Raw genomic sequence first — 14,805 nt, 5'->3', positions numbered from 1 at the left:
CCATTCCCCAACACCCAGCTCGAACGCCACGCCCTCACGGGTTGGAGGAGAATTGGGGAGCAAGCAGTCAGGAGCAAGCCCTTCTCAGAAATCCTACAGCTCTTCGCCTGAACTTACTTTGGGACAATAATCTCTTCCTACCTGCTATGTGAGTGATCTTTGTTGTTAAGAGTTGTTTTTGCTCTGAAGAGTTACTTTTGTCCTGGCTTTATGAATGAGATTCATGCTCCTCCAGGTAAGACCTACCCTCCCCAACCCCAGACCCTCCTGGTACCTTGATGTAGCCTAAGAATGGAATAAATTAAGTTTGGGTTTGCAATCGACGTCAGCAGGAGCGGAAATGGACTAGGCTGAGCGCCAGGCGCCAGTTAGACAAGCTAATGATCAGGCCCCTTCTAGACGTCCTGAACCAGAAACCCTGGGGCACAGCTCAGCAAGCAGTCTGCGTGGTAACCCGGCCTCCGAGTGATTCTGATGATGCTGGAGTTTGAGAGCCAGGGCGGTCTAGCCAAGAGCCTGGAGCACACCCCTCCCTCGCTGCCCACGACCTAGACCCTGGGCTCTGGTGGCTTCTGCCGAGGAGGGAGGAGGGCACACAGGCGGTCACCAAGGAGGGCGGGAGTGGAAGGGGTGAGCCAGGAAGAGAAAGTTCGAGGATTCGAAGAGAGGGATGGAGCGAAAGCAGAGGATCGGAAGAAAGAAAGGAAGGTAGCCGGGAGGGACAGAAACGGGAGGAAGGGAGTGGAGGAGGGGCTGGAGGAGGGGCTGGCACCCCTCAAGGTGGCATCTTCCAGAAGGTCATCCGTCCCCACGTCTTTCCAGGGCCGGTTCTCCCTGGTGGGGCCGGGGATCTTGGAGACCAGTCTGTGCAGCCTGCCCGGCCCCAGCGTGAGCTCGGGGACCCCGGCCGGGCGCCCCCGCGCCCCCGCGCCCCCGGTACCTGCTCTTGCTGCGGGGGCGCCTCCAGCACCGGCGCCGCCTTCCGCGCGGCCGCCCCTGCGGCCATGCCTGCACCGCGACGCCTTCTCCCGCGCACAGTGCCGGCCAGGAAGGGTCCCGCGGAGTCCGCAGAAGGGGGCGCCGCGGGGCCGCGGGAGCCGGGGGATGGGCGGCGGGTGGGAGCGGGGCCTGCGGCGGTGGCGCAGCGGCTGCCCCTCCCGGGCTGTGCTGGGCGGGAGCTGGGAACCTCCCGGCGCGCCCGCCGCCGTCCCCTGCACTCGGGCCGGTCTCCTCCGGGCAGCGGCCCGGAGGTCCCGGCCGCCAGCGCCCCCGGCTCCTTCAGGGCCGCAGGCCTCTCTGTAGGGAAGCCATTCAGCCAGCCAGCCGCCGCCGCCAATAAAGCGTCCTGAGCCCTGCCCGGTGCGTGCGTCGGGAACCAGCGGTTTTGTTACCAGGCGGCAGAATTGGAGGAGGGCTCAGACGTGGGGAGAGAGAGAGGGGAGCAGAGGAGTGAGAAATGGCGGGGATGGGGTGGCGGGGAGGGGAGAATGGGGAGGACTGTGAGGGGGCAGAGAGAGAGAGAGAGGAGGCATGAGGGAGGAGGAGGAGGGTTTCCTCAGCCCTCACTCAGCGGTGTTTATAAGGAGGCAGGAGTTTGGTGGCTGTACAGATGCTGAGACCCTGAGCCTCCATGACACCCGTAGTCTACTTCCATTCCCTGGGCTCACTGCCCCTTCTTTGCTCAGTTATTTGTGCTTCCTCCAAAGATGGCGAAGGAGGGAAACTCCAGTCTGGGGCGAGTGCAGACCCTCGAGGCCCCTATGCCGCTCCAGGCCATGCAGGGCCCCTGGGACGCAAGCATCTTGCCTTTGCCCCGCTACCTCCAGGGGTTCCCCTCCCGCTTTAGAGCTTAGGCCTAAGCCTGGCTTCAAGAGTGAGAACAAGTTGGAACGTTTAGGCAAGCTTTTAGAAATACGTGGTTGTCGATTTAGGGAAACAGCAAAGAGGAGCACAGAATTAGATCATGTGTCCTACGAAATATGGCTTACTCCATTCCAGTTCGTGATGGCTCGTAGTTTTCAACACCTACAAAAGAGATGAACCAACTAAAATGGATGAAACCATCACTGGGTAGAGACAAACAAGCATCTGAGTACAATTTATCAAGGATGGTGGCTTGGTTTTCCAGCCTTAGCTGGGCATCAGAATCCCATGGAAGACTGCTGAGTTTGTTAAAACTCAGTTTGCTGGCCAAGCACACTGGCTGATACCTTTAATCACAGCACCTGGGGAGGACGACGCTGGCGGATTATTGAGCTCAGCAGTTTGAGACCAGCCTAGGCAATGCGACGAAACCCCATCTCTAAAAAATATACAAAAATGGGGACGTCGCGGTGGCTCATGCTTGTAATTCCAGCACTTTGGGAGGCCGAGGCAGGTAGATCACGAGGTCAGGAGTTCGAGACCAGCCTGGCCAATAATACAGTGAAACCCCGTCTCTACTAAAAATACAAAATTAGCTGGGCATGGTTATGGGCACCTGTAATCTCAGCTACTCGGGAGGCTGAGGCAGGAGAATCGCTTAAACCCGGAAGGTGGAAGTTGCAGTGAGCCAATTTCGTGCCACTGCACTCCAGCCTGAGCAACAAAGTTAGACTCCATCTCAAAAAAAAAAAAAAAAAAAAAAAAAAGAGCTCAGTGTGGTACACCTGCAGTCCTGTAGTCCCAGCTACTCAGGAGGTTGAGGTGGGAGGATCTCTGGAGCCCGGGAGGTCCAGGCTGCAGTGAGCTGTGATGCAACCACTGCACTCCAGCCTGTGCAACAGAGCAAGACTCTATGAAAAAACAAAACAAAACAAAAATCTTCAGATTGCTGGGGCTGAGCCCTAGAGTTTCTAGTATAGTAGGTCTAGGATGGGGCCTGAGCATTTGTCCTTTGAACAAGTTTTCAGGTGCTGCTGCGGCTGTTGCCTACATCAGAAGACTACCTTGTAGCATGATCAGAGTGTGTTGGAAAGAGTGTCTGAGATGGAGAGAACTTGGGAAACAAGGGCCCAGAAGCTGGAGAAGGCATGATTAATTAAAGAAATAAAAATCATGGTTAACACTGATAGAATGCTTACTGTGGGAAGTAGAAAAGTTCCTCTTCAAAGTTTCCTTTCTTGTTACATAATAAATCATAAGCGTTAGAAATAATAGCTTGTTTTAAACACTTTCTTCAAAGCTGTCTTGCTTTTTGTTGATAACTCTTTGTTAAGCTCTTTCCTATGTAGCTGTTAGGCATGTGCACAGGCAGATAGTACGTTCTATGTCCTTATACTTTAACCAAGATATTTATGCTATTACATTTCTAACTCCTTTGGCAAGCAACTTCCTATCCCTTCCTTATTTGGATTTCCTCTTTTCCTTTTGTTCTCCATTGCCTTTACGTATTCAAGAAAGTTTTAAGTTATTAGCCAATTGGGTTCAGTTTTAGACTGTGAGGTCTGGCTCCGACCAACAAAGATCAGACACAGCACTGAAGATGACCCCAAATGCTTAAGGGATAAATACGTCTGCTTTTCCTTTTTTCGTTTACTCTTGTAGCAAGACTGCTGGCAAGGGTACTCTTTCTGCAGGAAGTAAAGATTGCCTTGCTGAAAGATCCTTTGTCTCAGTGCTGACTTTTCTTTGCAGCACTGAAAATTTACATATAACACTTAGCATGTGCCAGGGGCTGTCCTGAGCACTCTACCTGTGTTAGTTCATTCAGTCTTCCTGACAACACTGTGAGGTGGGCATTGTGGCTGTTTCCATTTTACACAGGAAAGCACCGAAGCACAGAGAGGTCCAGAAGTTTGTTCAAGTTTTGAAGCTAGTAGGTGAGGCAGTGGGAATTTGAACCCAAAGAAAACTGACTTCACGGTCCGGGTTCTTAGCCTCTCAGGGAAGTAGTTATGAAGGTCAGCAAGGACTGAATCCCTCAGATCCATGTAAATCATCAGTTTGGACTGTAGCCTCAGGAGAATGGGAAGCCATTACCGAGTTTTAAGCCAGAAAATGACATTACCAGACTTGCCTTTTGGCTTCCAGAATGGGGAGGAGGGCTATGACTATAACTCAAGATAGAATGACCAGTCAGAAAGCTATTGCTGCAGTTTCAGCTCTAAAGATGACAATGGCCTTGGTGGTGAGAGTGAGTGTGTGCAGGGACGGAGTGGAGGGGAGATGGAGAGATGGTTTTGGGGATGGGAGATCTAGGTAGTAGAATCTACTGTACTTTGTAACATAGCCAGCCTAAAGTTAGAACATTAGAAACACCATTTTGTAAAAGAAAAAGCTGATTTTTAAAATGAGGCTGCCCCATTCTCCTCACAATAACTGCGGGCCTTGGCCTCTGTAAATACAGCTGCTAATTTACTTTGCAGAATGCCACTTATCAGTAACTGCCAGAGTTGCTAGCCTTTTGCTTACCGGTAATAACCAGAATAAGCATCCCCATCTAATTCCATCCTGGCTCCTGCGACTTGTAATAAGTAACTCAGGTCTGTGAATTCCACCCTACCCAGATAATTTATAAACTAATGTTTATCTTGACTTCTGTAAACCACTTAAACGGAATGACAAAAGTCTCCGAGCCCTCGGAATGTCCGGATCCCCCGTCTCCACCCAGGAGATGAGTTACAGAATCCACTAGACCTCGGAATGTCTGAAGCCCCATCCCTGCTCTTCACCCCCACTCCCAAGGTGGCTTTTTGGGTATAAAAAGCATTGGAACCCTCCTTTCGATGCCATGGGTTGGAGAGACGCGAGTCCTTCGTGGTCACCGGCACAATAAACCCTGCAATTTGGCATACTTTTGTCTGGGTGTTGACTTTCTATGATCGGTCCAGTACAACACTTGACTGATCTCCAAGGATGGTGCCCAAGCATGCAGCTTGGGCAGTGTAGCATTTGGGCAGACAGTGCTGCTGTTGCTGAGAATGGGGATATTGAAAGAACAGCAGATTTTCGGAGACAAAAATAGTGGGTTCATTTGGACATTTGTTACATATCTACCTATCTCGTGGCCTGCCTTCATGTGGCAAAAGCCATTTTTTTCTCTCCAACCTAGGATATTTTCACATTCATCTGGATTCTTTCAAGGCAGCAAAATAATAAAATGAAAATGGTCCAGATGGAAATGGATGTTCCCTTTCTAGAAAATTCCAACCTGCTATTATTATATAAGTTTTAGGTCCCTGATTTGAAACTCTTCTGCTTGGTTGGCACCAAAAAGACCTATATACTTCACTGGAGACCCATGAATGCATAAAGGTATCATCTTCCTTCTAGCTTCAGCTTAGTAATCATATCAGAATAAAACTCAAAAAGTGCATTTCTCCCCCACCAGTAATGATGGCTTTGCTCTGATCTGTCCTTTTATACCTGGTTTCTTCAATGATCAAACTGCAGATATTCAGAACGAAGATCTCATTTCCTAGTAAGTTAGGCAGTGTTTTCTGGAGTAGTTCAGTGAACCAAGGTTAATTAATTTGAAATTTTGTTTTCCAAATCCAATGGTTGGTGGTTGACTCTGTCTTGGTCCTGAAATAGATGAGCTATATCCTGCTGCTTGACAGTAATCTCTTCGGCATTTTAGCTGTAGTCTGTGCATCCTCCCTCATGTCCTGCAGTCTAGAGTCCTGAAGTGGTTGTAATGATGCAGTGGAAGAAATTAGCTAATATGGTAAATGCGTTTGAGAAATAAAGTGGGGTCAAGAATCACTAGTCAGTTGATTGTGATATTTAGTGCAGGAATCAACCAACAGACTCAAGGAATTGAATAGAAAGACTCCAAATGGGCGCCTCCATTTATGGAAGACTAGTTTTACGAAAGGAGTGGCAAATCAGCAGAAAAAAAAATGATTATTTAGTAACTGGTTTATCCATAAGAAACAAAAATTATACCATACCAACACAAAACTGATGGTTGGAAAGCAAAAGTTTAAGATGATCTAAAAGAATGTTTTTATGATCTCAATATAAGGAAAGATAAGAAACAAGACACACAAAGAACAAATTGCAAAGAAAAAATGTTAGACTCTATTATAACAAAAAATTTCTGTACCACAGAAACTTGTCATTAAAAAGAGGCAAGCCATGAACCAGAGTATATTTGTATATGTCTCATTGACAAAGGACTAGTACTCAGAATAAGTAGAACTGCTAGAAATTAAATTTTAAAAAGCATAGATCAATAGAAATGGGTGAGGGATATAAATAAACTTGTAGACATAAAATTATGAGACTTTAAAAATAATCGTAAGGGAATGGTTAAATTTATGAATATGTGGATTAATTTATAAATATGTGGATTAATTCAGAATGCATACTTTACAGGAATGCTTGCATATGTTTAGTTTCTTGTTCTGCTGTGGTTCTTTTCAGCCTTCCTACCTGTAGACCACTCAGCAATTTTCCCCTTTTCCTCCATTTTCTTGGAGCCACCCAACCAGCCTGGGCCAGTGGTGCCACCTAATGGTTAGATCTTGCAGAATTCCCTTGTATTGTTTTACAAATGATATTTTTCAAGTAGCTTCCTTTTTGAATTTACTCCTTTCGTCTTTTCTCGTCTTTTTTCATATACCTTACACAGATATTCTCATGCCTTTCTAATGTTGACAGACAAAATGTGCATTTGATCCCCAGCATTAAGCTAAAATAAATAATTTAGAACGTCTTCAGCCAGATGCAGTGCTGGTTACATGTGGAGTAGGATGGCAGAGGGTGAGTCCAAGCAACTGGCAGAACTTCTCCTCTGTGAAGGGGATAGCAAGAGTAGGTTCATCTAAATGGGGGAAGGGCAGGAAGGTCAAAATCCATCTAGGCTGTGTGAATATCCAAGAGCTTGTCTGATCTCAGAAATCAGTATGAAAAAGACACTGAATTTTGTGGACTCCAGTGATTCTTGGGGCTGGGGTGGATTTGTCATAAATAGGAATAATCACCCAAGAGGGGAGGGATGCTGAAGTTAGATCCCACCTTGGCTGATGAAATAGCTGCATTAAGAATGACCAGGCTAACTTCAGTCCTAACCTTCCATTCCACCCCCTCCCCAGACTCCTTTCTGGGTACTAGGGTGTTCTTCACGTGCAGACCTAGCCCCTTAGAACTGGCAGAAATCCTCCAAGTTGATCTGATTCCCAACTGTCAGGGTTCCTGACTTACAGTCCCAGTTTTCCCTGGCCCCTCTGCCTAACTGGATAGACATTTTCATTTTCCTTTAATTAAATCTGTTTTTGCTTAAGCACTAGTACTCAAGACAAATGAAATATACTCTGTCTCATCCTTTAATTATTAGTATTGTAACATTATTGATTTCCACTCTTTTGGGCTAAAGTGTATGGTGTTTATCTAAATTATGGTTACATGGCTTTTTGTGAGCTGGCTTGTAGCCCTAATTGCTGTTTATAAATTGCTTCTATGAGAAAGTGCATTCTGCCTTTCAGACCACAACCTTCCAAATGCATGTTTGGAACACAATTCATTTGTAAACTGGGAACCATCAGAATTAATGTCTCTTGGCCCAGGGAAGCCCCACAACCAAATGACATGTGGTTTAAGGTTCCTGTAACAGGCAGTTCATTTAAATAATGTTAGCTGGGACTCAGCTCTCAGGTTCTCAGATTTCTGGTTAATTTTGAGTAGAAGAGGCAGCAGAGTCGCAGCAGTCAGACAGTGTTTGCAGGGTGCTCCCTGCTCCCTATTGAGTAATGGCACATTCTTTCTTTTAATGGTTTACCCTGCAGGTTTTAGGATTGAGCCTCTTCCGAGAGCAAGCTTTTCAGTTCTGTTGAACAATTGATCTTGAAAAAGAAGAACTCCTTTTAAAAAACAACTATACTTTCAAGCCTGGAAGTTCAGCTAGGGTCATTCCAGTTTATTGAGTGCAGGGGCCCTCTCAGCAGGAGGGAAAACCACATTTAAATCCTTGATGGGGCTCCTTCTCCTCTCCTCTCCTTGTCTTCCTTTCCCCAGTGCCTCCTCTAAGAAGTTTTCTTCATTACTAAGTTAGAAGCCAGACAGCCCATCCCAGGCAAGCTAATCTCCACTGTCCTAGCTATAAAAAGAGTTAATATTTATCAAACACCAACAGTGTGCCAAGGCACTGGCTAAGTGTGATGTATGTCTGATATCATTTAATTCTCAAAAGGACTCCCAATTGTAGGTATCACCATCCAGGGTTACAGATGAAGACATTTAAGTCAAAAGAGATGAACTGCTTTATCTAAGAATGTATAGCAGCAACCACTGCTGTTCCAGTGCCCTAATCCCTAGGTTGTATTGGGAGGCTCATTGCTTCACTGGATGTGCTCCCAGGAAACCCTGCCCTGATACCATGTCCTGTGTTTTTCATTTCTGGGTAAGACGAAGGACTTACTCTCATAATTCCTATTCTTCTGGTTAATTGCCAGAGGTGCAAGATCATGTGCACCTCTGTCCCCAAAAGTCACATTCTGGTGAAAGAAAAATACTATTATTCTTATTTTCTCTTGAAGAGCACACAGTTATTTTTGCCCTCCAGTGTGTACTTCTGGCCTGACTTCTTACTCTGCTTCCTACCCATGAAGAGAGCTAAAACATTTTACACTCCTGAATAGTGCCAGGTGCTTTGCATATATTTAATCCTAAAACAACACTGTTGAGGTGGGAGAATACGGTCTGAAGTCAGGGAACCTAAGGCTGATTCAGGCAAACTTCCTGGAACTGAATTAAAAGGAAGAACCTGTGCTCTGGCCTACTATTGGTCCATTCTAGGACCTTCATTTGCATAAGGCACCAATTCATGCCAGCCTCTGATTGACCACAGACAAAACCTGCACTCTGCCCTATGAGTGGTCCATTCTAGGACCTTCATTTGCATAGGGCGCCAATCATAGCAGCCGTGGATTGGCTGCAGGCCAATTCACTTTGGCCTCTAATTGGCGGTGAGGCGGCCCTTCCTTTACGTGTGGTGTAACCAATGAGAGACCTCCAGAGGGTACTGAAAACCCAGAAGACTTTGCTACCGGGACTCTTGAGCCACTTGCTGGGGCTGCTTCCGTTCTGTGGAGTGTACTTTGGCTTCTATTGCCTTCCACTTCAGTAAATGTAGGCTTTCAGTGCTTGCCCGTGGGTGCTGTTAAATTCTTTGTTGAATGCAGCAAGAACCGGGACAACTCATGATTAGGACCTTCCACTCAGTACCAGGTAGGTTATTATTATTTTACAAATAAGGATGAAGAAGGACTTCTGGGCCATCCCCTCTGCTTGTAAAGCCCTTTCTTTTCCTCATTTAAATCTGCCAAAGTCCCACACATCCTCGGTTCCCTCCCCAGGCTTTCCCAGAACCCAGTGGCAATACATCTCTCAGCCCTTTGCTCCCAAAACTTTTGGCATCTGCCTCTGTTCCGGACTGCTTTGTCTTCAAGGTGCTGGTAAGTGTGTCTCTGTCAGCCACCCACCGCAAACCCATGGAGAGCAGAGACCCTCTTGGAATCATGTTTCATTGCACTGCTACAGCTAGTAAATGCCTGGTCTGGAGCCAAATAGACTGGGTGATCCTGCCCCCAGACCCTCACTGGTTTATTCAGGGAGAGTGAGAACAGGTGGTTTTCCTTAGCTCATCACCTGCAGAGTTTCCTCCAGAAAGAGGAGGAGGGGCGGTGTCAGTGGAGGCACAGCCTTTCCTTATCTACCCATTACAGGCCCATTGAGAACTTGGCACAGGATACAGACTTTAAATATGAAAAGAGGTGTAAAATGTGTTTTTCAATTCACAATTGCAAAAATAGGAAGCCAGGCCAAACCAGCATCAATCAATGAGTGGATAAAGAAACTGTGGTATATACATACACAATGGAATACTAGTCAGTTATAAAGAGGAAATGAATCAGTGGCATTCGCAGCAACTTGGATGGGATTGGATACTATTATTCTAAGTGAAGTAACTCAGGAATGGAAAACCAGACATTGTATTTTCTCACTCATAAGTGGGAGCCAAGCTATGAGGATGAAAAGGCATAAGAATGATATGATGGACTTTGGGGATTCAGGGGGAGAGGGTGGGAAGGTGTTGAGGGATAAAAAGATACAAATTGAGTTCACAGTATACTGCTTGGGTGCTGGGTGCATCATCATCTCGCAAATCACCACTAAAGAATTTACTGATAGCTGGGCGCGCTGGCTCAAGCCTGTAATTCCAGCACTTTAGGAGGCCGAGGTGGGTGGATCACAAGGTCAAGAGATCGAGACCATCCTGGTCAGTATGGTGAAACCCCGTCTCTACTAAAAATACAAAAAAATTAGCTGGGCATGGTGGCGCGTGCCTGCAATCCCAGCTACTCAGGAGACTGAGGCAGGAGAATTGCCTGAACCCAGGAGGCGGAGGTTGCGGTGAGCCGAGATTGCGCCATTGCACTCCAGCCTGGGCAACAAGAGTGAAACTCCGTCTCAAAAAAAAAAAAAAAAGAATTTACTGGTGTAGTCAAATACTACCTATTCCCCCAAAACCTATAAAAATTGTTTTAAGATGCGCTCTTAATTCCATGCAGTGCAGAATGAGTGTATATACCTTAAATACTATTATATATGAGTATATTCTTACTTTATAATACTCATATTTTATAATTTATTACAAGCATCTACTTATTTTACAATTTCTTTTTTTTTTCTTTTTTTTTTTTTTGAGACGGAGTTTTGCTCTTGTTACCCCGGCTGGAGTGCAATGGCGCAATCTCGGCTCACCGCAACCTCCGCCTCCCGGGTTCAGGCAATTCTCCTGCCTCAGCCTCCTGAGTAGCTGGGATTATAGGCACGTGCCACCATGCCCAGCTAATTTTTTGTATTTTTAGTAGAGACGGGGTTTCACCATGTTGACCAGGTTGGTCTCGATCTCTCGACCTTGTGATCCACCTGCCTCGGCCTCCCAAAGTGCTGGGATTACAGGCTTGAGCCACCGCGCCCGGCCACAACTTCTTACTCAAAATGGGATATACTTTTGCCATCACTTAGAGATGCCAAGATATGGCTGGGAGAAGGCAAGCAGTGCAAAAGACGAGGTCTGGGTCTGCTCTGTTCTACCTGTTCTCTCAGCGTTGCGTTGAATGAACGTAAATGTTGGTATTTAGCCATGTAACTGCTAAAAATATGTGGCACAGGTGAGTCTTGGAGATACAGTTGCTTTTTAAACTTATCCTATAAAATGCAGTTATCCTAACACTTTGCAGAATAGCTGGAATAGTGCACACAGGGAAATAAAACATATTTACATTATTTGGGAATGTCAGAGAAATGGAATATCAATGTTTTTGTTTTTTTCTTATTGTTGGCTTTGCCTTTTCTTTGGAAAGGATTTCAGATATTCCAGGTTACTAAGCAGTTATAAAAAAAAATTTGTGCTAGGCATGTTATCTAAATATGAATTTTCTTTCTTTCTTTTTTTTTAGACAGTCTTGTTCTGTCACTTATGCTGGAGTGCTGTGGCACGATCTTGGCTCACTGCTACCTCTACCTTTTGGGTTCAAGTTATTCTGCAACCTCAGGCTCTTGAGTAGCTGTCAGTCAATTTGGGGAAACTTAACATCTTTTCTATATTACGTCTTCAAATCTATGAACATAGAATATCTCTCCAATTATTTGGGTCTTTGATGTCTTTCATCAACATTTTGGAATTGTCAAAATGTAGAACCTGTACATGCACTGTTAGATTTACACCTAAATATTTTATTTTCTTTGGAGCAATTATAAATGGTTATGGTGTTTTATACTAACAACGAACAACTTGTTGGTATGTATAAATGCAGTTAATTTTGTGTGTCAGTCTTGTATCCTGTGACCTACTCAACTCGTCTATTAATTCTCAGAGTGTGTTTTGTAGATTCATTGGGATTTTTAAAATGTAGATAATATTTGTACCTAGACAATATATATATATATATATATATATATATATTTTTACACAGTTTGTATTCCAATTGTTTCTTTTTCTTGCCTCATTTGACTCTCTAGAACTTCCAATATGATGTTGAATAAGAATGGAGAGAGTGGACATCTTGCCTTGTTCCTGATCTTAGAATGAAAGCACTCAGTCATTTACCAGTGAGTACGATATTAACTGTAGGATTGTTGGCAGATGCTCTTTGAGGTTAAGGAAGTTAATGCTCTTTAAGATTAATGAGGTTCCCCTGCATTCCTAGTTTGCTGACAGATTTTATCATGAATGGATATTGAATTTTACATGCTTTTTTCTTACATCAATTGATATGATCATGATTTTTTCTTCTTTAGTCTGTTGATACAGTAGATTACATGAATTCATTTTTGAATATTGTACCAGTCTTGCATTCCTCGACTAAACCAGCATGATTATAGTATATTATTATTTTTATGCATTGCTGGATTTGGTTTGCTAACATTTTGTTGAAGATTTTCATGTCTAAGTTAACAGGAGATACTGCTTTGTAGTTTTCTTTTTTGCGTGTGCTCTTTGTCTGGTTTAAGTATTAGGGCAGTACTAGTCTCATAAAACAAATTGGGAAGCATCCTTTCCTCTTCTGTTTTCTAGAAGAGATTATGTAAAATTGCTAGTTTGTTCTTAGTGTTCTTTCTTTCTTTCTTTTTCTTTCTTTCTTTCTTTTTTTGAGATGAACTCTCTCTCTGTCAGCAGGCTGGAGTGCAGTGGTGCGATCTCAGCTCACTGCAATCTCCACCTCCTGGGTTCAAGAGATTCCCCTGCCTCAGTCTCCCAAGTAGCTAGGGTTACAGGTGCCCACCACCACGCCACACTAATGTTTTTGTATTTTTAGCAGAGATGGGCTTTTACATGTTGACCAGGATGGTCTTGACCTTCTGACCTTGTGATCCACCTGCCTCGGCCTCCCAAATTGCTGGGATTACAGGAGTGGCCCAGCCTGTTAGTTCTTTTTTAAATGTTTGGTTAAATTCTCCATTGAAACTTTCTGGGCCTGGAGATTTTGGTTTTTAATATTATTTTAATATGAACTTATTGGTACCCATTAGGACAAATGGGGCCCAAGAAGACTGTAGTTAGGAGTGTCTGGGGAGGTTTGGGTTTCAGTTACTGTTGCCTGTCACATGCGTATTTGTTCCATTAGATAATGAGCTTCTTGAGGGTAGCCATCATGCGTTGGTCATCGGAACCCCAGCACCTAGGACAGTGCCTAGCACATAGTGAGTACTCAGTGTAAGGTTGCTGAGTAATGGAACTGGCTCTTAGGACTTTGATTGTTGCAGACTGGAATGCTGATGCTTCTTAGGGAAGCCAGGGAGAAGAGGTCAGGACAAAAATGCCTGGGTCTTCTTTTGTGGGTGGAAAAGTCTCTTTGGAAGAAGAGAGAAGTAGGTAATGTTTGTGATCTCATTTTTCCTCTTGCCTGCCTGAACTGCTACCATTCAGGGCCTGAGCAACCCATTATACCAAGAAGCTGGTGTGTGGGCACTGGTGGTGGGGAAGAACAGATGCAAACTGCTGCTTCTTCCTGTTGTGGGTGTCTTCAGACACTGAAACAAGCTCTGAGAACCATCCTCAACATAGAGGATGGAAAGGAGATGAGAATTATAAGCTCAGCCATCACTTACTGAGTAATAGTTCTTAACAATTTATGGATGAGAAGGATTGGGGTTGAAAAAACTATTGACTTGCCTAGTTCTCTCTGAAATTTGAAAGCTACCCCAACGAACTTGATACTACTACTGTAGTTTCTAGTCTATTAAGTGGTTTATTTTGATATACTTTAGATTATACAGCTGTAGAAAATTTTGTACCAGTTACTGACACTAAGCTCTAGTGTTTTCTCATTTCATAACGTAAAATATTAACGGTTACTCTGAATTGGAACATCTTGAGACAGATTCTTTGATTTTTCCTTCTAACACTATCTGCATTAACTGATATCTTTATTAATCGAAACTTTTTAGCACTTACCTACGTGTGTCAGTCTCTGGACAGTAATGGAATGCATTTTAAAGTATTTTGTTTTATTTTGTTTAATTACAATTTGTTTCTGAGTATAATTTATTTAATCATTTTGCAAATTAAGAATTTAATGTTATTGATTATACAATCTGTGGGTCTTATGCTAGATTTATTTGTAGTGTCTATAGCAATACCATCAGCATAATATTGCACAATATCATTGTTGATTTGTCAATCTGTAAAACTGATGATACTTAATTTCTAAGGCTCCATCCAAAAAGAAGATATTTTGGTTCAACTTATTGAAAGTTTTGTTCTTATAAGTACCTTTACCCAGATTCTAATCTCCACTTAAACCAAACATTCTATTTTCTACTCAAATTAACCACTCTCTCTTCTATGCCATTCCTGGCACACGTACACATCTCCCTCTTAACATAGAGCATTGGGGTTATTTGTTTGGACACCTCTCTTCCTTATTGGATTATGAGTTCCTTTTGGGAGGGATTCATCTCTGCATTACCACTGCCTAACACAATCCCTGTGGAATACAAGCTGAAGGAGGGCAGACTCATTGTGTAACCACCATCCAGACTGGTGTCTGGTATGTGGGTAAAACACTCAATACACATTTACTGAATGAATAAGCTAATGTCAACAGTTTGTGCTTAATAGTTGCTGAGTTAATAAATTAATTTGTATTTGTGCAATGTGTTTCATAAGCAAAAATCAAACTGTTCAATAATCCAGATTCAGTGACTGCATGAGGGATACATATACCAGGATTTGCTTTTCAAGGTAACCATCCATTAAGTGCATTGAAAACTTGATAGTAAACAAGAGTTGAAAGATAAAAAGATCAGTCAAATTGTCATTTAATGAGAGAATAAAAAAATCAGGAATTGCTATAGTTTGAATGTGTCCCCTAA

The 14,805-nt window shown here is 43.9% G+C and overlaps 2 protein-coding genes across 7 annotated transcripts in view; one reads left to right on the top strand and one right to left on the bottom strand.

The window, feature by feature from the left end:
- The window catches only part of RNF175 (ring finger protein 175), a 50,706-nt gene extending 49,235 nt beyond the window's left edge, over positions 1-1,471 (bottom strand). For both annotated transcript variants that reach the window (XM_039479136.2, XM_074396805.1), the window contains exon 1: positions 941-1,471. In XM_039479136.2, coding sequence (XP_039335070.1) covers positions 941-1,006 — 66 coding nt within the window. In that variant the 5' untranslated portion in view covers positions 1,007-1,471. The remainder of the gene's footprint in view (positions 1-940) is intronic.
- The window catches only part of TLR2 (toll like receptor 2), a 274,882-nt gene that overhangs the window by 78,265 nt on the left and 181,812 nt on the right, over positions 1-14,805 (top strand). For 3 of the 5 annotated variants that reach the window (XR_012516971.1, XR_012516974.1, XR_012516972.1), the window contains exon 4: positions 11,950-12,039. The exons of 1 other annotated variant lie outside the window; for it this stretch is intronic. The gene's annotated coding sequence lies outside the window, so the exon portion shown is untranslated. Of the gene's footprint in view, positions 1-1,580; positions 9,378-11,949; positions 12,040-14,805 lie in introns of those variants that run through there. One more of the 5 variants, XR_012516975.1, reaches the window with a different exon arrangement.

The sequence above is a fragment of the Saimiri boliviensis genome, chromosome 3 (assembly GCF_048565385.1).
Source record: "Saimiri boliviensis isolate mSaiBol1 chromosome 3, mSaiBol1.pri, whole genome shotgun sequence".
Lineage (NCBI taxonomy): Eukaryota > Metazoa > Chordata > Mammalia > Primates > Cebidae > Saimiri > Saimiri boliviensis.
Note: the sequence above shows the minus strand (reverse complement) of the source record. Positions and strands in the feature narration are given on the sequence as shown.